We start from the raw sequence: 23,670 nt of genomic DNA on the forward strand, positions 1-23,670 counted from the left end.
GGTTCTGCTGCATCGATTTATTTGTTATCTTCTATTGTCCCTTAACTCATCCCTCAATTATAATTGATGGAGTGCATATATGCACTCCATGAGCCATACACATTCTTCTTCAAGTGTTGCAACACCAACAGTCTAATTCAGTTGAATATGTGCATAGGAAATGTGTGCAGTTGTGTTTAGGTCAGTGGCCCGTTCACTTACTAGATTCTACCTGCTGGATGTGTGTGTCTTTAAGTCCATGCTTGGTGTTGGAGCAAGGATTGTGTGATCAAAGCTGATACCAGTACGCTTCCACACAGCAGATCGTGTCTTCCACCTATGTTGAGCACAGATATGTTATATGTTTCTCAGCATTGTCAACCAGGATAACGGCATTGACACCCACATGTAATTCATCAGTAGTATGGAAGGCATCTCCAGGTTGCAAATACTTGATGTTTGGGAGTCTTACTGGCTGGATACAGTAAAGACCTGTTGTGTGACAAGTAAAATGCTGCTCATGTGCTTGTTCTTACTGGCTGTGTAGCTTGCCTTTAAATACATATAGGTACACTGCTTCAATTTGAATTGAAGTGCAAATAGCATCTGTGTTGTCTGTCAGTTTCACTTGTTAGCAGTGTTGGAAGATGTCTTCAAATCATAGGTTGCAATTTAGCAATACCAAATTAGAAAAATACTGAAGTCATGCAACACAATGCACTTTGCAGCCTGACACTGGAAATAATTATCAGGAAAGTATTACATTTTTTTAAATAAAGATGTTTATTTATGCTTTTTTATCAATATTTTATAAATTTTTTGTTTGTATTAAATACAATGCTTTCTGCTTTTATGACAATTTATTGATCTCAACTGTGTTTTTTAAAGGCAAAAATATATACAGTATCTATTTATCATTTTAAATTATATTTAATATATATGTTATTTACTTGTATTGACTGTATTTAAATTACATTTATATTATACATATATACAGTAATACACAGTTGAACATTATAAATATTTATCTATTGTATTTTTGCCGATTTATTTTTGTGTTCATTGTTGTTATATTATGCTGTATTTTCACTATCCAGTAAAGATTTTTAAATGTATTTGTATATAAGAGACCTAAATGTCCCGCATACCACTGGTCAGAGGCGTATGTATGTACCACATTGTTCACAAAAGGTGGTCTTGCTGATGATGTAGAGGTCAGGCTGCAAACCTCCGGTCAAGTTTTTTAGTCTGTTCAGTCTTTGCAGGAGTGAAGTTAGTAAACCACTTCTAATTTAACCAATGAGTTTGTTGACAGTATGTTCTGTATCGGTTCATAGATCGTAATTGCTTCTATACTCTTCTATCCGGCATCAACAGTTCATGCAGTTTGACCTTACTTTCCTTTCGAAGGCAGTATTTGTGCTGTGCCTTGTGGTAAGGGCAGCACGTGGACCTGGGGTTTTCAGTGTGAGTCTGTTGTGTGATTGTGAGACCTGCTCTCAGTGTGGGCTGCAGTGTCCCTTCAGCTGTTTAGTGGCTCCACACACCCCCCCTCCCTCACTCCCCCTTCCCTGATTTCAGCTGTTGGAAGGTAATCTGATATAAGTAAGGCCTCTGTAGCTGGTTATGAAACGCTTTGTGCCTACGGCTGAGTAGCAACTCAGAGGGTTGTTATCAGCACTCACATATCTGGGACTGAAAGCGAAATTCAAGTGTGTAACGTTTCTCTGTGTTGTATCAGATCCAGGTCAATGTGTTTTTCAATGTATTTTGTCTGTAGAATACTAAGAACACACAAAAAGCTTGGATTTACTAAATCATGAGAAACTGTCACTGTAATGTTTTCATACTTTGCTGATGATGATGCTGGTAATATCATCAATCTATCTGATGCTTTCACTTCTACAGAAATAAACACTGGCAGGTTTTTTTACTGGTGTTTTCTAGTCCTGGATGTTGTGGTTGTGATAGTTAAAATGTTGCTGTGAAACGTGCACAATGTGTTCTTGGACAAATGAAGAGTTGATGAATCGTCTTAATCTGCTGTTCATATGAAACAGTTTAGATTTGTTTCGGACAACCTGCCAAATAACTTACAAGGTATTTATCTGAACACTGACATAAATGCTTGGAAAGAAAAAAAAGGCACCTTAAAATAAAACTCCATTCCAAATCATTTTTGAAGTTCAACTCAAAGTATTCTGTTTTGCATTTATAAAGCCACATTGACCATTTAGGTTATCCAATAAAGCAATCAATTCCAATGTAAAGTTTAGGAATGGGCATTGTTATGGGCAAAGGGCCTTTCAAAGAATTAGGTCAGAGCAATACTTTACGGTATAATGTGACAAAAAAACAACATATCTTGTTTCCCTACTTACCTTTTAATAACACAAGTTTTAGGCTTGTTTGTTTGCTTGTGAGTACTTTGAGCATCTCTGAGCGGATTGGACACTGAACTCGTTATTCTCGGATTAAGACCACTGGAACTGCTGTTGGACTCCAAATAGACTTGAGTATTTTGATCAGATTAAATAAATATATATTTAAAGGCAATAAGAGATGAATAAACAAGTAAATAAGCTGTCATTTTGCTTTGCATACTCTGATCATGTACTGTATAGCGAGTCTTCCATTGTTATTAAAAAAAGAAAAGAAAAAGGACAAAACACTGAGCATGACTACAGCTGTGACACGTTGCTCATCAGGTGATAATAATTGAGGTTATGTTTTCATGATAGAGCGGCGGCTGGCACTGCATGTTTCTCTTTGTGGAAGGAGTCCCACCCTGCTCTCTGTAAGGTTACACTGCAACATAGCATTTAACGGGCAATTTTGCCTTTCTTTTCCCTGACATTGGAATGTGAGCCGAGCAGACGTTCACAGAGATGTGGACGTGTTCAGACAGTAGCCCGGATGCCTACAGATAGAGCCGCTAATACAGTCTGATACAGAGTGCCAGAGCACTGAAGCCTCCTTCCTGTGAAACAAACTTACCGTATACGAAGTCTGAACGAACTGGCACATGTAAAGGAAGTACCAATATGAGTACACATGTTTTATTAATGCCATAAGATGCTCAAATCATAACTTATAGAATCAAGACATGCATCAGTTCATATCTGTACGACTGGAACTGCTGCATTGATAGAAAAAAATAAATGAATAGGTCATGTCTTCATTCTTGTTGGTGGCAATGTAGCCAGTCTGGGATTGAGGTATTATTTTGCAGTGCATATATTTAGCTGCATCCTCTTGTTTCCTTTATTTTGTTTGCCGCATTTGACAAACATGTAAACATTCATATCAATTCAAAAACCAAACAAACATACACCACTTATTTCAGGACTTTTCACAAAAAAGACAACGATTGCTGTTGTTTCTTCAGTCCCACATGCTCCACACAGACGAGGACGCGACTGTGTTTACATCTAACGCGGAGACACGAGGGGAAAGGAAGAAGCAACCAAACCCAATCAACAGGGTGTGGTGTAGGGGGACAGAAGTGCCATGATGATACAGGCCCGTCCACAATTAGATCTTTCCTCTGCAGACAAGAACCACACCAACTTCGTCCTCTGCTGGTCATCTTGACTAAGTGCAACATGCCATGACTGTGGCTCATGTTCGTGCTCTTCAGGGCGAATACCAAGACTTTTAACATTTGATTATGAGTGGATTGTTTTATTTTGTCATCGATCAGACTGGAGATTGAAGATGTAAGTGGGGCTAAAGGACCCCCTTTTGGAAGCATTTTTTTACTGACAGTATGGCCTGTCGTTTCAATAGCACCACCTCTACTTAAGCACCTGTGTTACTTTGCACATATCCCTTGTCATGTATCGTTAGTTTGATCTTATGCTCTGCAACGTGGGCATTGTGAGTTTGATTTTGAACTGCTGCTGCATGTTAAGCTTATCCAGTATGATCATACATAATAATAATACAGAAGGTAATCTTACTTGAATAGCATAATTCCATTTTTATTCCTTATATATATATATATTTTTTTTAAAGAAAACATTTGAATTCATTTTTAAATTGCTAAAAAGAAGAAGAAAAGAAAACAAAGTTTCTTCGTCATGGATTCTCACCTCTGTCTTACCTCCAAGCAAAGTAAACCAAAGTAAATAAGCCTTCCCTGAACCTACATGTGGTCATTATCTTGTCAAGTCCGGTCTTGTGAGCCCACTACAGCTCGAGAGGGTAGTGACAGTGTAAACTCTGCATGAATGACAGAAGCTTTTCCAGTGGAAAACTTAGGTTTACACAGCTCATGCTGCAGTTTGTCACCTGTTCACATCCACTTCAGCTAATGGCAGTAGAGGGGCATGACCTCAAAGGGAGAGTTCACCCCCAAAATACAAAATATACATGGTTTTGCTCTTACCTGTGGTGATATTTGTCAATCTACATTGTTTTGGTGTGAGTTGCCTTGTTCTTGTCTCTCCAATGCAAAGGGACTGTATGGCACTCGGCTCGAGCGGTTGAATAGGAACTATTTTCTTTCAACCATCGCTCCTACATTAAGCTGCTCACAGCAATGTCTGTGGATTATCTTGACTAAACTGGGTCAAACATTCTGGAAAGACACATTGCTGTTGAGTTTTTCTAATTGATATTTTTGGCACTTTGAGCACAGTCCCATATTATTGGAGAGAAGGCAGACATCTCTACGGCTCATATCTCCAAAACTAGTCTACTCACACCAAAACAATCTGGAATGATAAATAGCACTGCAGGTAAAAAATAAACATTTTTATTTGTGGGGTGAACTGTCCCTTTAAGCTTGAAAATAAATCTTATAGATTAGATTTTTTTGAAAACCATCACACATAATTCCAACACATTATTATTATTATCATTATTATAGTGTGTTTTTGGCTGACCCTGATCATACAGGCTACTCTATCTTGACACTCGCTGGAAAAAGTTCCCTTTTAGGACCTGGCGGAAGTCCCCGATGTGAACCCCTGCAGGTCACTTCTCTCTTCCTCTCCACCACGTCTCTTGTCTCCAGCAAAGCGCGGAGTCCCCATCAGCTGTTTTGTAGCCGCGTGCAGCAGCGGTGCAGGACCAAGGAAGCTGTGAAAAGACTTTTACACCCTCCGTCACCTCCGAACGGCCCATGTAGCCTTTCCCCCGCTCGACATCTGCGAAAGAAGAGATGACGATGAGGTAGCTCTTTTTTTTGTTTTTGCGTTTGTGTTTTAAACTTTTTTTTGTAGCTTTTCAGTGCGCCGATAAAGTTGTGAATGTGACTGCTTGCTGCCTCTGCAGGTGTTCCTCGCGGCTGGAGCGCCTTCTCTGCTGCGTCCTTCTTCTTGTCAGCTCAGCTGCATCGCAATGGCCAGGTAGGAACCAATGGTGACAATATCAATGCAACAATAGAAATGCTCTGGTTGTGACGGGTTTTTTCCTACTAACTTCTTGTGCATTGTTATTAATATTCTTTGCTGAAAAGTAGGCTTACACTCAGGGCTCCTTAACAATAAAAGCCTTTTTTTGGGGGGGGGGGGGGGAGTTATCTGCCCAACTTAGCACCAATGTGTAACCTTTATGAAAAAGTTAGGATTCAGATACAGTTACAGCTGCAATATTTGCTCACTGCTGTCTCTTCTTTGGCTTGGATTGCATTAGTCTACTGTTTATTCTAACAGACACTAACAGACCAGACCAGCACGGTTGCCACAAAGCTATGAATACACATAGTTCGGATCCAGTGATTAAAAACAAAACAATTGTTTGTCCATTCAGAGAAGGTCAAAGAGGCTTTGGGACTGTTTACAGGTTTTTTTTCTTCCCAAGTCCAAAGTCTGCAGTGCTCAGAAAGCTACATTCCTTCCCTGTTAGTCTCTTGCTCTGTGTCTGACTGTTGCTTGTGTTGGCTGCATCTAAATACTAAAAGATGTTGTTTCCCCTTCGTAAGCAGACTTCTCACTCGTATCTGTCCAGCTGTTATAACATCAGAACATTTGAACAAAGAGGAGATGACAAAGGATCATTTATTTTATACACACACAATGGTCATGGTATTAAAGGAGCTACAGGAGCCACTGAATGAAGGAACTCTCTTCTGCTGCTGAATGATTTACATTTGAACTCCACTAATGTCCTTCATCTCATTTAGTAAACGTTGAGTTGGAGAACGGTGCCGCTTTCAGGTGCTAGGGAGAGGAAACCGAGAGGACACTGATTAATATTTGATTGGCTGTGATCGTTATGGCTTTGGGGGAAGACTGCACCCGTTTTAGTTCTCATTGTCTTGTATTTTGTACCTAACACGACCCATCTAGTAGCTTTGCCTCTGTTGGCCCGCTGTTATATGTTAACATCTTGATAATTCTCCATCTTTTACCTCACAGGTGAAAAAAAACACCAACAAATTGAAAAGGGTAAAACACATTTCACGTAGCTCTCCAACAATCTGACATTTTCACAGGGAAAGCTGTCCCGTCTGTGTGTGTGTGTGTGTGTGTCCAGGTTGAAAAGGCCTGCCACTCCGTCTCAGGAGCGATGCCTTTGGCTGCCTGCGACATGGTTGAATTAGGTCTGATTCATTCCCAGTCCCTGGCTGGGTTAGGAATCCCTATTGTCATGTGATCTTTGACATGCACCCAGCGTGGTTTTGCCTGAAGGGCAGCAGGAGGGAGGTGGGGGGGGGAGGGGAACGGCTGTAGGGGGACACCCCGCCGTGCCATTTCATGGCTGAATTAGATGCCACATTGAAAATCACAGCTGGCTTTGGGTTCTCTTCTTTTCAGTGCAGAGGGCGCGATGGCAAGAGGTCCAGGAAAGCCATCTGAAACATGTGGAAAAAGTGGTAAATGAGAGGCTTTTTTAAAATCCCCCATAGTACTTTATCTGCTTCAGAACATATAGAATATCCTTTATTTCTATAAATGTTTTATTGACAGTTCTTCTATTTAAAGTGGTTCTACAACTGCCATCTGATTATCTTCAGCCCTAGATGTTGCGTATGATAGAAGAGGTCTGAAGCAGAGCGCCCTTTGACAAACATGCATTGACACGTCACGTATAGTTGCAGCATTCACAGAGAAAACATCTGCTTCCACATCTCAGAAGTGTCCTGAGAACGATGTTCTGAACTTTGGTGTTTTTGTTCTCTTTTGCTCTCTGCAGCTGCAAGATTAACAACTTTTAAGTTCAGTTTATTTCCTCTTTTTCTGACATTTTCTCCTCTGGCTGTCGTACCAGATCATTTAATCTACTACAGCATTTCAGTTTGCTGAGTGAATGGATGCTTTCAGGCTTCAACAATGGCCACCATTGTGGTTTTTAATTGAAGTCAGTTAGGGCAAGACACGAGAATGATTATCAGTATAAATAGAAGGACTGAAGAAACAGCAGTTTTTATTATGCAGAATATCTGCTTTAATTATTAGTATTTTGTATTTGGATTCTTCTTATAACATTTTATTTCGATACCAGAGAGACTGACAGACAATCTTGGGACACTATTGAAATTAAGACAATATTAAACTTTAGCTGTAAAACACAGAGCATAAAAACATTCATTTTGATAGATTTAAACATCAAAGATCAATATGTACTCAATAAAGTTTGCACATTTTGTTACACAAAATTCTTATTGAGTGGCTTTTCTAAAAGTCTTGTGGAATTGATAATAGATGCTTAATATCCTTCCCATCAGATACCCTCGATGTGAATTGACATCCTTCTACAAAGCATATCGATATTCATGTCTGCAAATTAACGAGCATTTAAGGACAATTTGCAAAAATAAATAATAAAAAAAGGCCATGAAGGAAGACAGGATTTCTGAAAAGACAAACTCTAGATCTCACAGTATGTGCTGTGTTTTGTAAAAGTCCACCCCCTCAAGAATAAAACGACATCCTGTGGTGAACGATTATTAGATTGGTGCCTCTGTGAGGATCATTGGAACTCTCACATGAAATAAATAGAGCGACTGTGCACGGATTCGTCTGACTCAGTGAACCTTGTGATGTCTAATCCCGGGATTTTCTAGTCGGTAAACCTACTTATTCATGATCGACATCTCTGGTGGAGCCCTCGCATCGAGGGCTCGGAAGTCCCGTCTGGCATTGTTTAGTTGTATTGTGTCGGCCTACCAGCATTTAAAAGGTCATTACACCTTTATATCTTTGAGTGTCCAGCTTGGCTCGTGAATTTCAATGTTGGCGTACATGTGTGTGTGTGTGTGTGTGTGTGTGTGAGCTTGTGGGTAGGGGGGGTCATTCACAACGTCAAGTGGGTATCTGTACTTCCCTCCCTGGCTCCCTTTTTCATCATTTCTTTTTCAAGATTGACACTTCCTTTATGCATTTATGCTCTTACTCGTGCCCACTCAGGCAACCGTCTTTTGTCCGTCACTCACGAAGACACAAGAGAGATTCAAGCCCTCTGCTGACACTTCAGTGATGGACTGAACGGGCCTTTTAAAATCCCATTTGATACTTTACTGTAAAAACACTGGAGCATTTTTCAGAAAGACTGTCGCAACAATGTTTTTTATTAAGGTCATTCGTGCCTGTCTCTTCAAACTCACGCAGCGTAACAGGACCACACGCTTAACACAGCACAGCTGTCTAAGACCAGGGACATGAGAAACACTTACTAAGGAGACTGAAAAGGAAATCTAGACATGGTGTAGCTTACTTCAATGGTGTGTTTTTATAAGACCACCACGGTGGTCACATCCTGCTTTGATTACTTAACTCAACCCATCTGGATCCGAGGAGTTGTGTATCTGTGCTGGACGATGACTAACATGCCCCAGTTTGAGGATCATCCAGGGCATGTTTTTTGAATTAGGCTGGGTGTACACAACGGAAGCATGAAGTTAAGTTTTTTCCGATTCTTTTTCATGTATTCTGTCTACCAATTAAACATTGTGTATTCTCTAAAATGCTGGTCTATTTTAGCATCTTAAATTCCTTAGATTTGACCAAAGATTACCATTGAAGATCATCTTATTTAACCTCACCCGACCACACACACACTCACCAACCGATGGAAAACAGTGAGAGTGAGAATGTATCTATCGTAGTAAAGGGAGCGTCTGCTTGCTGTATTCATTTGAATTCATTAGCGTGACAAAAACCTGAACATGGTCAAAACAGTGACCTGATTATGGGGACAATATGGTTTTGCTGTTATCGGCATGTGTAAAGCTGGCTTTGCTCAGTATTTGTGATCCCCGCACGCTTTCCATGGCAGCGCATCCTTTTCAATGTCTCTGACAGCTGTTATTTGTATTTTTATGTGCTCCCAGCGCTCAGCCGTTTCAGGTGCACTCGGCTGTTCTGTCAATGCCGTCCCTGATGTCAAAATGCCGGGTTGACAGCGGCAAAATACAGAGGTACGCCATAATTACTGCTTGTGTTCCGAGAGAAGAGGATTTGTAGGGCCACTTGTTTTCTACACCCAACCATCTCCAGCGCTAATGGCACACTGAGTGCCCTCTTACCTCTCGGCACCTCTTTCCTGTTTGCGGCGAAACCCTCACTTACTCGCTCGTCTTTCCCAGCCGCAATCGAGTTGACTGTTAGCGGAAGGAGTGAAGCTCTGCAAATGACAGGACCCTACTGTATATGCAGGTTTCGTCTTAAGGATCTGAACATATAGAGCAAGATGGAAAAGCTTATGTATTACCAACAAAAGTAAAAGTGAGCCTTGTCCGTCTCTGGAACCACAGGGAGATGCTCTTGAAATGCATTTGCTCCAGGGAAAATATTTCTATTTCTTCCAAACATTTAGGAGATGAGTTCTGTAGCAAAGCTATTGCTTCTTCATATGCAGATTTTGCTTCTTCATATGCAGATTTTGATCCATTAACTTTGTTGCAGGAGTACTCATAGACTGCAGCGTGTCAGAGCACGCTACCAAGCCAGGCAGGCACAATCAGCAAAAAAAAAGCCCCAGAATTAAATATGTTTGGGGTGAACACAGCAGCGGTCGTTTACCGAACGTTGGTTTCCATGGCCACCAGGTGCAGATTTCATTTTTTTTTCCACCACAAAGCCGTATTTGGCTGTAGCAAAGGAAACCAGATCCGTCTACCTGGCACTTTGTCCCCCGTCTCCAGCGCTAGGGAGTGTTCACTTGTCCTCACTGACAGCCTGCCGAACACAGGGAGGCATGAAACTAGAGAGTCCCCCCTCCCCCCCTCCTGCCATTTACATTCTCCTGTCCAAAGAAATCTATACCATAAGCTTTTCACTCTCCGTGAACTAGGGCTGATCCCGAGTGACCAAGACCATACAAACCGCCCGCTGGCATTATTTTAAAGGCACTTTTCAGATCCAGACCTGAAATAAGCGTATTTTAACTGTCAGATGTGAACACTGTTAATACAAGCACCATGCTACCACCCAATGCGTTTTCTTTTTTTTTTAATGAATGAATAGACCATTGAGCATTTCATGAGGCCCCTCTCGGGAATGCCATTGTGCGTTCTGACCCTCACGTTGTGGTTATATCCCTCTTTTCGCTCTCCACGTCTTCTTATCTCCTGATTGACTCTTGTGATGTGCAGGCTGCTTTTCAGGGCATCCTTGAATTCCACTCATTCACCCGTCCTTCAAGGGCTGCCATGTCTGTAGGCACTTCTCTTTTTTACCCCCTCACAAAATCTCACACCATGGGGGTGTGAACTGAGGAGAATCCCATGGGACGGAGAAATTACCATCAAGCCTGTCACTCCTGTGACAAAAGAGGGATTTGCCGAGTCCTGTACCTCTGTCCTCCACTTTGGTATGGACTTGCCGGAAGTAGGACTTTGGGCCAAGGTTTGGGATTCGACGACATGGCCTGTCTTCACTAGGGTTGGGTACCGAAACTCTGTGCCAATATGCCACCGGTTCCTATACGTCCGGTACCTACCGAACGGAAATGCAACGCAGATTTCGGTGCTTCCTTTCGGTGCTTCCTTTCGGTGCCTGAGTTGATTGAAATACTTTTTTGACACTACTCTGATGACTCCGTCCTGGCAGCAGGACTAGGTCCTCTGCTCCTCACTCATAGTATTATTACAACGGGGTACTTAGCGCTGTCGCTCATAAGCACAACAACACAGGCACGCGAAAGCTTCTTCTTCTCCTCCTTTGAGACTAACTGGCGGTTGGCAAACGACGAATTGGCGCATTACCGCCACCAACTGGTAAAATAAAATAAGTCATGAGACGTGTCGTATTTTGCCAGAGAAGGAAAATATGCTCATATTTCTGCAAAATAATTGCTGAAGTTTGAAGCTGTCGTGTGTGTACAGAGTGTGGGTGTGTTTTGTATTTATTTGTATTTATTTAAGTATTCTGTAAACTGTTAACAGTTCATATATTGTTCATAGTTTAAAAGTTTGAAGCTGTAGTTTGAAGCCAAGTGTTTTGTATTCATTGATAGTATACTTTACTTTAAACAGTTAATATATTGTTCAATTTGAAGAAAAAAGTATCGGTTCAGGCACCGTTTTAGCACAGGTATCGGAAAAAACCCAAACGATACCCAACCCTATTCTTCACTCTACCTGTCCCGAACTGAGAGGTGGACTTCCCAGGTGCACTCAGTGTTGGGTGTATTCTCGGGTTGTGGACTTAAATTTAGAGATAAAAAGATGGGGAAAAACAAGAGTTTCCGTTGACTAATACACTAAAAGACTACTGATGCATCAGCGTGAACGCAGCATTCTGTAGCAGGTCGAGGGGGAGCCGGCTTTGACTACTTTATGTAGTTAGGGAGTTTAGTCCAGTGGTACCCAACCTAGCGGTCTGGCCCCTCCAAAGTGTCAGAAGGTGATTTTGTGTAGTCATGAGATGATTAATGGGAGAGGAAAAAGACTGAAAAAACATTATATCAAATCAATCAAAAATATTTTTGAAGTTATAAAGTGTAAAATGCAAAAGAAACAAATCTGTTTTTGTTTTTGGACTTTTCTCTAATCTTTGATTTCTCCGTGAAATATTGGACAATTTGACTTCTCAGACTCAAACCTCAAACCGTTTTTAAAATGAAACCATGTGAATAGTTGAGAGGGGTGAAAAGTGTTCAACAATGTAATCTATTGTATAATCATGTTTTATCTAAAATCTTTCTATGAAAAGTAAATCAAGCTGTCAAACAACTGTAATGGACTAAAAGTCCAATATTTCTCCCTGAAATGTGGTGGAATAGAAGTGTCAAGTACAATTGTATATGAGTGCCTGCAAATTGTTACAGTACTTGAGTAAATGTACTTCGTTACACTCCATCACTGCAGAGGACTGAAGCTGTCGGCTCATGTGCTGAGCCTGGACCTTTCCAAAGTGAATGCCTCGGCCGCTCGTAACTTGGAAGCTGCTAATTGTTGTGTGAATCATGAGCTCGCAGACAATAAAGGGTGCCCTCTATTCACTGGGCCAGGTGGCACAGTGCCATCCATTCAGAGGTTTAGAGAGGAGGAACATTTAGAGGTCCAGTGAAAGGTTTGAACGGCGGTTCAGTCTGGGAGGTGGGCTGAAGGGACGGAGGTCAAATTCGTCCCTCGGTGGCCAATCGACTTCCTGAAACGTGCCGGGAAACTTGGTTAGTGTCGCATTCGACAGTATACCCTGTGGTTTTACAAGTCCAGTTCATTATTTGCGTGTGGTAATAGACTTGGCTGTGTAAAGTCTATGTAACCTTTTAGTTTCCTGTCTTGATAGTAAAGGAGTCAGTGTCCATCCAGGTTGCACTCTGCTGTAGTGGACTGGTCTCCTCTCACATCTCTGGGCAAAATGTAGGAGGTGCACCTGACATGTCAGTTTTTCAGTCATAGGTCTGAACAGATACAATTTGAATCAATACAGTTCTCTACATGGGCCATGTAACGGCTTACCTTTAACTTGAGCTCTACGTGCATATAAATGTCATTTTAGGCTCATAACTACACCGATTGTGTGTGTTGGGCTCTTAGCACTGCTAAAACGCAAGTGACACTATACACTCAATGCAGGACCTGAACCCACCCTGTGTGTACACAACCTGCTGTTACTGCTCCGACAGCGTGCTGCTTTTTGCTACACAGGTTGTGTAGAGTGTAGACACAAATACATTTTAAAGTTATAAAGTTATTCAAGTTATTAAAGCACTACACACTAACCAGCTATCGCCAACCGGTCACATTTACCTATCACTAAAAGTTGTGAAGCCCATTTTGCCCCTTTACTGAATTGCAACCTTGTTTATATAGCAATGTCAGAGGACAAATGTTTAACCATGCATATTATCTCAAGGCTTAAAAGATTTAAGTTACTTTATATTCATGACGCCTACTAACTGCTGGCTACCAAAGTGCACATACACTATGCATCTGAGTGAGAGGAAATAACCACGAAGACGTCTGTATCTGGTAAGCAAAACAGTACAATACCCAACTGAACCTGGCAGCCCGCTGTTGGCTTGAAGAGTCTGGACTCCTGAACAGGCACACGCTAGCCTCGGGCCGTGGCGGGTTTATGTGCTTGTTTTCACTCAAGTCTCTTGTTTCCTCCCTTCTTCTCTTTCTCTCTCAGTGAAACTCTGAAAGCATGAAAAGGTCACTAATCTATGAATGCCCCCGGGTGGGAATTACTACATCTGTGGTTTGGCACACTATACGTAGATCAGATCAGACAGGAGACGGGTTGTATTTGATTGTATTAAATAAATAAATAAGTTTATATTTTGATCTCTAACTGAGTCATGTCTGCATGTCTGCACTCTGCCCTGAAACTAAATATGTCCTGTTGCTGGTGTGCTGAATTGGCAGAGCATTATCCAACTTTAATTTGGCCAAGAAACATACTATTTCTACAGGTAGGGTAAAGGGTATTCTGTCCTAGCTCTTGTGTTTGGTATCATTGTTGACATACCTATAGCCAAATAGAAATCTGCTTAGTCACATACATCTGCGGCTGCGGCGTCAAAATATCTTTCAGCTGGTTCACTAAGTTCAGATGAAGTTGGAGTACCAGCTCACCAAAGCCCCGTCACGTGGATTATAACATGCCTTTTGCGTGGCTTAAGCTGAAACAAAGGAAGAGCATGACCCGTGGACTTTTTTTGCGCTAAAGTGGCTAGCGGGGGGAACAATGCACGCTGGCACCATGGACCCATAGTCTGGCCCGTACTAATTGAGGGCGCTGATATTGTCTTGTCGATGAAAGCCCTCTCTGTCCCTCTCACTTCTCTTCATCTACTGTATCCCCCCCCTGGGCCTCCGATACAGCCACAGGCATAACGTCATTCCCCTCCAGCCATTGTCACCATTCATTACAGGGGATTAAAGTGTCAGCTGAAGGTGAAGTATAAGCTCGCCAGCGTTATTCACTGAGGGTGTGTTTGAAGGTGTTGTGCCTCGTAAGCTAAAAGTTTGTGCCCCCGTCCTGCATGTTGACGACTTTGCCTTTTTAGGGGTCTGTGGTGGATCGTCCGAGAGAAAGGCCAAAGTCCTGTGCTTCCCTTTAATCTACGTGAGCTAGATGCGATCGGTGTTCTTGTAGCCAAGTAACAAGGCTTCGGACTGAATAAATGGGTAGTGGCTCTCAGTGGTTTGAGCGTGGATTCAACCAACTCGATGACTGTCCACTTAAAACACTTTTACATATGTGATTGTCCAGTGCAGGGTAGGTAAGTGGCAGAGCACACATCCCCTGCTTTTATTTGCTTTCATTTTATTGTGGCGGTGTCCTCACCGCGGAATTCGTATCAGTCTGCTGCGGATGTCAAGGGGCCGCGCCCATGATTCCCTCCCATGCAAAGAGGGAAGCTTTGTGACAGAAAAGAGGGACTCTACAGCCCTCTTTCATGGCTTTGGATTTACTGTCAAAGTGTTGATCTGCGTTGACACGTCCTCGAAGTGCTGTGCAAAGCTGAAACTCAACACTTGAGTGAGGCCTCACGGTTTCAAAGAACCAGCGTCGAGACAAAGACGGGGACTGGCCAACGGACTGATATAACAATCTGCTCCTCGCGCAACACACAAATGAGATCTGCATGCACATTCTTTCCACAAGAAGCCCACGTCTTCAGTGGAGGATGTTTTTTTTACTGATGCATTCAGGAGCAGCAACAGGAATGGAGGGGAAATTCATTTTTGGCTCATGCCGAATGCTGATCGGATGCGCATTTGCACCTTTGCCAGCTCTTTGAGCTGCTCCGTAAACCTGTGTCGGCAGGTAGAATTTGTGCATTCATGGTGAATGGGAGAATCTAATGGGTCATGAAAATATATAGCAATGGCATATATAATACAATATACTGTAAGCGACACGTTTTCAAAGCTTTCCTTCATACCTCAAGAGAGGATTGAGTCTAAGAAGCCCACAGGAAAGGTTTCCTTATAATTCAAACTTTTCAAAGTTTTAAAACTGTAACATAATCTAAACTAGACTGTGTCAAACAACTGTTTTTAACATGCTGTAAGTAGAGGAGACCAGAGTTTGGAGCACAGACAAGGCTCTAATCTGAAAAAGTGAAAATTAGAGGAGGTTTAAATTAGAGACAGCATCCCTAGAACGATAACTCACTTCACTTTTAATCTCGACTGCATTAAGACATCATGCAGCTCGTGGTTTAATTCTCTATATCTAAACTAAAATCCAACATGGACATGGTTCAGGACCTTGTCACTGTGCCACATAGAGAATAAAAACCATAGAGATGTCAGCATCCATCAAGCATTGCAAGACGTCGCTTTGAAATCACTGAGAGAATGTGAAAATGTTGACGCTCTATCTTGTAACTATATCTCGAATATACATATGGGAAACTTCCCTACACATTTCTACTTAACAATCACTGAACGATTATTCATGGTCTGTCAGGCCAAAGCGTTCAATGGATAGCAGCATCTGGATATGTCTTGAGCAATCAATGTCTCGGCACATGCCTAGACATGGGCTTCATCGTTTGTAACTAATGATCCAGGCTTCTTCCATAGACCTTTGATGTTTGAGTCCTTGTCTTAAGTCATTCAGAGTGATGGAAACAAACCTATTCCAGCCAAACCCCCCCCCCCCCCCCGAGGTGCAAGTGTTATGGAGTTGTAATATTGTTACTGTCTGACGCACCGTATATTGATGTGATTGTCATTGTGTGACGTTTAGGAACCTTAAACCTTACATTTTCTGTGTTGAAACACTGCATCAAGGTTGTTACATGGTCAGTCAATAAATTGTCCTGTGTGACTGGCAGGAGAATCTTAAGAATGCTGATAGCCTGGGAGGTTTGTCAGTGGACAGTCTGCACACCAAGGAGGTGGGCCTCTATTTTATTAGATATGAGCATGTCTTGGAATGTGACCACAATGCACCTCATAGAGCCAACAAGCGACAGCAAGTTGTAGAGTTCTCAAGTACTTTGAGTTCCCAGTTTTGGTCAGAAATACTCATTGATAGTTTCATTGTTGTTTCTAAGATGGGCCAATTCTCGACATGCTGTCCGACTCACAAAGTAAGATATTATACTGGAGAGGATAAACATTGAAGCACCATTTTATTTTGTCCACGTTGCTATAGGCACACTTCTCCACCAAAGGGTTTTCCTTGGGCTGGAAGAAAACAACGATGCCTGTAGCAGAGAAACGTCAGAAAGCAGGTGCATTTATCGATAGTATAAAGTCAATGCAGACACATTCTGCAGCTGCTTCACAATAAAAGCCGTCATGCAATTAGGGTTGGATATCGGCAGTCTGATCCAAGAGGTTAATAAATCAGTTGCATCAGATAAACCGTAAAGCATTTCAAAATATATTTATTATTCCAACGAATGAGCCTTAAAATCGTATAAAGTGCCCATTATAGTCATATTACACATATAAAACTGGGAACCAAGGATTTGTCCCGTAAACTGCGGCGAGTGCGCATACACTGCACGTAATGAAAACCTCAAGGTAGACATTTTACACATCATACCGCCCGAACTGAACCACTTACAAAAAGTAAAGTCGATGTCTTGATTTTAAGAATCGTTATTGGATCATTCAAGAACAACAAATAACTTTATTGAGCCCAACAAGCAAATAGAATGGATGAAGGCTTCTACTGTGAAACAGTAGCATCTTGTGCCAACGTGATGGAAACTCGTCTCCCACTGTGCCCGAGGTGTAAATAGTTTCATAGCTGCATGTATTCCGACACAACATCAGTGAGTCAGAGTGAGGCTGTACAGCCATGAGGGAAACTTGGCTTGGGTTTCTTCAATTTTAATTTGAGGTTAAAAAGTTCTGAATCAACATTTTTTGATGCTTCTCTGTTGCTGGATAACACTGATTGTTATCTGGGAGAACCAACCTCAGACATTGGCTGGGTTCCCTAACCGGCCTAAAGTATCAACTTTGTTTTTACCCTTTTCTGTTCCTGGAAAACTGTTGTTTTGAAACAACCGTTGAGACAGTGAAGTGTTGAAAGTAAAGCTAATTATATGTCATTGGGCTTTTAAAGTGTAATTATTCCTTTTTTTATTACAACACTTTCTGAAGCTCAAAAGGGCGTTTATGTATTTTTTATGGATGTATTTTATTGCCTTTACTAAAACCTGTCTGAACACAATACATTTTCCAGAAGTCATTTCCCTTGTTCTTGGTGGTTTTCTGTTTGAGTGAAGTGGGTTACGAAGCTGCTGTGAAAATTGGTCAAGTTGGAAGATTAGAGAGCTCAAGCACAGTGTACGGTCTGTGGTTTGGATCCATGTGGTTTCGTGGTTCATTTTATAGCCGCTTTTTGGTTAGACTGTGTACAGTTTTAGTTTTTTTCCTTTCCTTTCCATTTGTGTAGGTAAAGCATGTTTTCTTCGTTCACTTCCTACAATTCAGACGTCGTAGAAAAGCTGTCTTCAGCTCTTTGTTTAAAGATTGTTGTTTTAGCTGCTGGAATCTGGCATGCTCTTACGAGTGCACACTGACATCATCAAGACCTTCAGGTAGTGAACATATGTAGTCAGGAAATAATCAGGAAATAGTTTTTATTTTTATTTTACTGAATGCATTCTGCCAGTTAAAACTGAGTAATGGAAGCAGTGTATTACTTAAGGTGGGAACTTAACATTTTTTCAGGGATGAAATTTGAATAATTTAGTACATATTTTGATTTATTCAGTCTTCTATCTTGGTGACACAACAGCCAACATGTGGATTTTTAACTTTAGAAAATATGAATGTCTGTTTGTTTGGAAAGGATGTTTAAGCGTTGGCTCATTTACATGGTTTGCTCTCAACAGTATTTTAATGTTTTAAAAAATGTCAAAAAGTGATTTATGAAAAAATACCAATCCCTTATCATAAAAACAAAATATCAACTCTCTAATGGAAGACAGTAAAGCAATTGTCAGCCCTTAAACCTCTTGGGATTTCTTGTAATCAGTCTTTGTTAACAATGGACTGCGGTCAAAAGGCTGCTCGCCTATCCTAAATCTGACTCATGGTATCGGACCGACCTAGGTCGGATTCTAATGTTTTGGGCCTAGCACCAGGAACAACAGGAAGTCAGTTAAGTGTCACACGTCCCACCTCAGTCATTTGTACAGGCTTCAAATCGTTCCCAGCTTTAAAAAAAAAGAAAGACTTCTGCGCTGCTGTAAGAGTTCTGCAACTGTATGTTTTCAACGTCTCCCTCGAGCTGCAAGATGATTCGATGTAATTTCTTAACAGTTAATGCTTGTAAATGCCAAGGCCAATGACAAGGATCCAGACGACAATTGATTTAGTGAGTAAAGACCAATTAGGTGATTTATTGTGCAATAAACCACAAAGGGAGCATTAATCAAGGCATCCAAGCATGTTTCCTCAGTATCGCCTGTAAAGTTGCAGAATGTGATGATGACGGCCCTGCTGTAACACTGTGTTGATGGATGTTTTTATTTCATTTTTTTAACCCCAACACCCTGAGGGCAAGTCAAATCTCTCACTTCCCCTCCCACTAAAAAAAAGAAAAAAATCAAGTCCTCAGGCTCCTGACCGTGTCTCTGGGCTAGGACAGAAATAAAGTGGTGAGGTGTGTCTTTCCGGGGTCCACAGGGACTGCGATTAAGAGGCTTGCCACTTTCCAAGAGTCCGAATCTTCACTGGAAATACACAATGGGGTGAGAAGTACACTGGCGGCTAATGACTTCTTGATACACTCAGGGGAGAGCTGAGGCTCATGGCAGGCGATTGTTCTAAGGATGCGGGACGAGGTGGATGGAAGTGTGTGTCGAACAGGTTCAAGGTCCGCGCCAGGAGAAAGAGCCATCGGGCCGCGTTGGCTCACACGAGGTGTGTGTGTGCTTTTGCCTCCACTTCCTGCTCCTTACCTTCCATGCGTCTTTCTTTCTTCCCGCCACCGCTCAGGTATTTGGACACATTCCGGCCGCGCATACCGCCGCTCAGCCCACAGAGCGAGGCAGTGCTATTGGGTTACTGCGGAGTTACCTAATAGGTCTGATCTGAGCTCAAAATCGAAGCGTGGTCATGAGATCGGCTCTCTTATTACTTATAGAAATCTCCAACTCATACCTTTTTTTTGCAGGTTAAAATCACAGTGCCGAACGTTTTACTGAAAATGCTCAAATAGTTTTTTTTCAGTGCTTTAAAGACCCAAAAGATCAAAGTTGGTCCAGTGATGGCGTGAGACATCATACAGCTGAGTAGAAGCCCAGAGCCTTCCCAGGGGTTGTTAAATGCTCATGAACGCTCATCACATACTAACAAGCCATGACGGATAGTTTCCTGGACTTTTATTGTGAAGGGGGGCTCATACTTCTGCTTCTCTTGCAGAAGGGTGGAAATGTGAAAAGTTAGTTATTTTCATCAAGCACTTGGTGGTAAAAATTAGGCTTAAAACAAACCAGATGAAATGGAAAGATCAAGAAGAGAAGAACAACTCGTCCTGCTGCTTCATAAAGCTTTTGGGAAAATGGTTTATCTCTTGTGCGTGGCTTCATGAAATTCAGCCTCTGACTGTCCTTCCTGTAACAATTTGTAGCTGTCTCTGGATACTTTTTGTAGTTTTTTTTGTATTTGTTCTCCAGCTGAATGCTGCATTGTTTGTCAGAGGGAAGAAAATGAGGCCACACACATACACACACACACACACACACACACACCCACACACACATACACACACACACACACATACACACACATACACATGCACGTCCTCCTCCGCCGTTGCGTCAAGCTGAGTGTGTGTGTGTGTGTGTGTGTGGCTCCAAATTGTGGTGCGTGTGCTCACGTTCGTGAGGTTAAGGATTTCCGTCACTCGCGCAACGATTATGGTCCCTTACCCCTTCCCCCCCCCCCCCCCCCCCCGGCCTGACTTCATTTTTTTTTTATCTCTGCTCCCCCTCAGTGAGTCCAAATGGCCATAAGCTCAGTGGCTATAGTAGAAGGCGAGGGCCCGGCATGCTTTCGCTGTCTCCCTCGCACACAGTGGAGTCGCCTTGGTGAATAGGCACAGCTTGTGGGGAATGCCTCAGAGCAGACAATAGCCATGTATCCTTACCTACTTTCTCCCACCATCCAACCGAAACGCCGCAGGACTCTGAGATCCAGTCTGTGTTGCCCCTTAGCGACGCAGATCTGAGCGAGTAAGCAGGCCAACGAGAACAGCTAAATGCTGCACGACACTGTTTCAGAAGAACCTCTGAACTTTCAATCGGAATTGCGTAGACATGTAGCACCAAATTAATGTAGACATGAAAGCTAAAGTATTAAAGAACTTAATGCCAGGCAGGTGACAGTAATGATAATCACTATTCACCTGTTTTTATTTTGGCAGCCACGGCGGTTGGACCCAGAACAAAAATGTGTTGGGAATAACCTGAGAGAAAACAAGAGTACAATTAAATAAGGAAAAGAAAGTATTGAGGCAACTTTTGTTATCATAATTACTGACCGACCCATTATTTCAAAACATGGTTGCTATATCAGATATTATAGGAAACAAGATGGCTGGCACCACTGAGAATTCCAGTATGGTGACTACAGGTTGACAGTTTTTTAAAGTAAGAACAATAACGTTAACGAACAGTTTGGAGCAGGAAAAGGTCGATAACCAATTAATCGGCCGATCCCTATCAACAGCTGATAGTGTTGCGTTAAATATTCGAGATAGAACCATTATTGAACGTAAAACGTATCAGATTATGACTGTAGAATCAGTGACCGCAGAGCTTTAAAATATTTAAGACTATTAAACTTAATTTAAAGTTAGCGCCAGCGCCCGTCCCACTCTTTCAATTGGTCGTCCTCTAACCGTGGCACCACTCTAATGAAAGGTCTGGCTCCACACGTTAGAATTCTGGTATAGGGGAGGGGAGGGGAGGGGGGGGGGGAGTAGAACGCTCTGGCTTGTTTGTATTTCTTTCAACCAATCACAATTGTCTCGGGCGGTGCTAAGTCTAGGAGTCAGTGACGGTGCTTCTGCAAAAATATATGGTGCTGAAGGGGAGGAGAATGGCCGACTTATCTGTCAGATTACAAATGCCATGACAACTACAAAAGACAAAGAAGATAAAGTTTAGGAATAGCGTGATAGCATTGCAAACATTTGACAGTTACACTGCGCGATGTCAATCGCAGTACAACGACAACAGACTATTATGTGGCATGTAAAGGGACAGCACAGAACAAAAAAGAAAAAGCTTTTCTTATCCTGTAGCAGTGGTGGCCCACTGCTGCTGATGTGTGTGTGTGTGTGTGTGTGTGTGTGAGCAGTGGAATGCGTTAGCTGTTCTGCTCTGTACTTGTGGGTCTGGGTTTGCCCACTCAGCTCGGTCAAATCTTTGATGTCTTGGGATGAAAGGATGCAGCCTTCCCATCTTGTCTTTCGTCTCCGAGGACAGCCTGTGAACATTTAAGTGTCCCCCCCCCCCCCCCCCCACACACACACCCAATGCATTTCTCTGAGGGACCGGGTCATAGAAGTTAACATGCAAGGAGACAGAAAGAGGGTCGAGTAAAGAGAGCAGCTATATTCGGATGGCCAGACTTGTATACCCCGCCCGGACTGTAAAAAGGTAGCACTGCGTCTGGATGACACGATCCTGTAGGACTCTTCCTGTGTTTATGAGTGCTTGCTTGTGGGTTTTTGGGGATGTTTGTCAGTTGTACTGTTTGTTTTGTTGCAAAAAAAAGAGTATGGCAAGGTATAAAATGTGAGTGTTTTCATACAGAAAGAAATGTGTCTCGAGTACCAAGTATATTGTTAACATATTCTTTGATTTATAGGGTACACATCTCTCTAAATATGCTTTCATGTCAACTTCTTATATTTATTTTTGAAAATTGCTGTGGAGGTGAAAAGAACCAGAGGTAGGTCCTTCACTGAAACTTGTGGTACCGCAGCATTTACTTTGTATTTTAATGCGTCTTCATCCACGTAAACGGCGAAGGACTCGGTTTCCGACAACTTTAAGGTACATAAAAACAATTGGACAGGTGAAAGTAAACTGAAATGGAGCCAACATTTTTCATATTTCTGCATAAATCATGCAACCAGGTTCTCTGGTGATGCTCTGCGAGGCCCAGCCTGAAGCCAGCTTTACTTCTTGTGGAAGTGCTTCGGGGGCGTATTGCTCTCCACCACCTGGTCTTAAGTTAAGAAAACACATTGTCATACTGGATGGAGGTTATGGTGATCTGCCTTGGTCACTTTTCACAAAAACCAGTATGAATGTGAAAACCCTAAAACACCCATGAAGGTCAATATCAGCGATAAACCAAAATAATAAAATATGGTAATTTTCGGAAGTACAAAAATTATATTTGAATTGAGACTGCACAAATATCACTTCCTTTATGTCCTTGCAATGGAAAAACATTGCGGCAGCCATCTGTAGCCATTCAGCGTCATGACTAATGCAAATAAATGTTGAAGGAAATCCCTGTACGTCTGTTTAAACGATCGAGGCCCTTTAGTAACACAGATGCAACGTTATGTGTCTGGAAGAAGACACATTGTGCCGCAACCTCTCCTGTTCCGCCTCTCCCTCCTCCTACACTGTCATCTGTCATTGTTTTTGGCCAATGTTTCATGAAAGAGTTACAGATGTGAAGTAAATCAAGTAAAGGTTTGAAAACACCTCCATCTTTTCCCTCTCCCTATTCCCTCAGAAATCATCTCAACATGTTTTATCAATCACTGACACTTGATTCTGGGACTCCCCCGCTTGTCAGGTTGCGCTGCAGAATAAAGATTCATTATTCAGGTTTTCCTTCTTAAAGGAAATGGGAGGCGTTCGCAGTGACTAATGTTGCTCTCTGATATCCCCATCTTACGACCCAGGAGCATAGTTGTTTTTTTTAAATCTACTTTTATTGAGTTCTTGCCGACCTGGCGTGGACCTGACTTGGCGAGGTATGAGGGATGCGATGTGGTACAAGAGGCTGCGGCGTCGACTGTAACACTGTTTATGTGCCACTGTTTCCAGCCGCTTGTGTCAAAGAAATGAATGCACAGATTTCTGGCCAAGAATGGAACTGAGATGCACTGTCTTGTTTCCAGGAAGCTGTAGGTGGCAGACAAACTCCTCCCCCTCTGACTGACCACACAAAACCACAGCCCCGGGGCGATACTTTTGGTGCGCCTGCCTGCCGTTCCTCTTTCACATGCAGTATTTTGGTATTGCAAAGCCTGAACCTTGGAATGCTTTTTTTTCCCTCTTTTGTCCCATTTTCTTTCTTTTTTTGGAGAGAGGCTCTTTTGTTCTAATGTG

At 42.1% G+C, this 23,670-nt stretch overlaps 1 protein-coding gene across 2 annotated transcripts in view; it reads left to right on the top strand.

The window, feature by feature from the left end:
• The first annotated feature begins 5,023 nt into the window (after positions 1 to 5,023).
• The window catches only part of col18a1a (collagen type XVIII alpha 1 chain a), an 89,251-nt gene continuing 70,604 nt past the window's right edge, over positions 5,024 to 23,670 (top strand). For both annotated transcript variants that reach the window (XM_079277545.1, XM_079277546.1), the window contains exons 1-2: positions 5,024 to 5,157; positions 5,260 to 5,333. In XM_079277545.1, coding sequence (XP_079133671.1) covers positions 5,147 to 5,157; positions 5,260 to 5,333 — 85 coding nt within the window. In that variant the 5' untranslated portion in view covers positions 5,024 to 5,146. The remainder of the gene's footprint in view (positions 5,158 to 5,259; positions 5,334 to 23,670) is intronic.

Source organism: Melanostigma gelatinosum (genome assembly GCF_949748355.1).
Source record: "Melanostigma gelatinosum genome assembly, chromosome: 10".
NCBI classification, from domain to species: Eukaryota; Metazoa; Chordata; class Actinopteri; order Perciformes; family Zoarcidae; genus Melanostigma; species Melanostigma gelatinosum.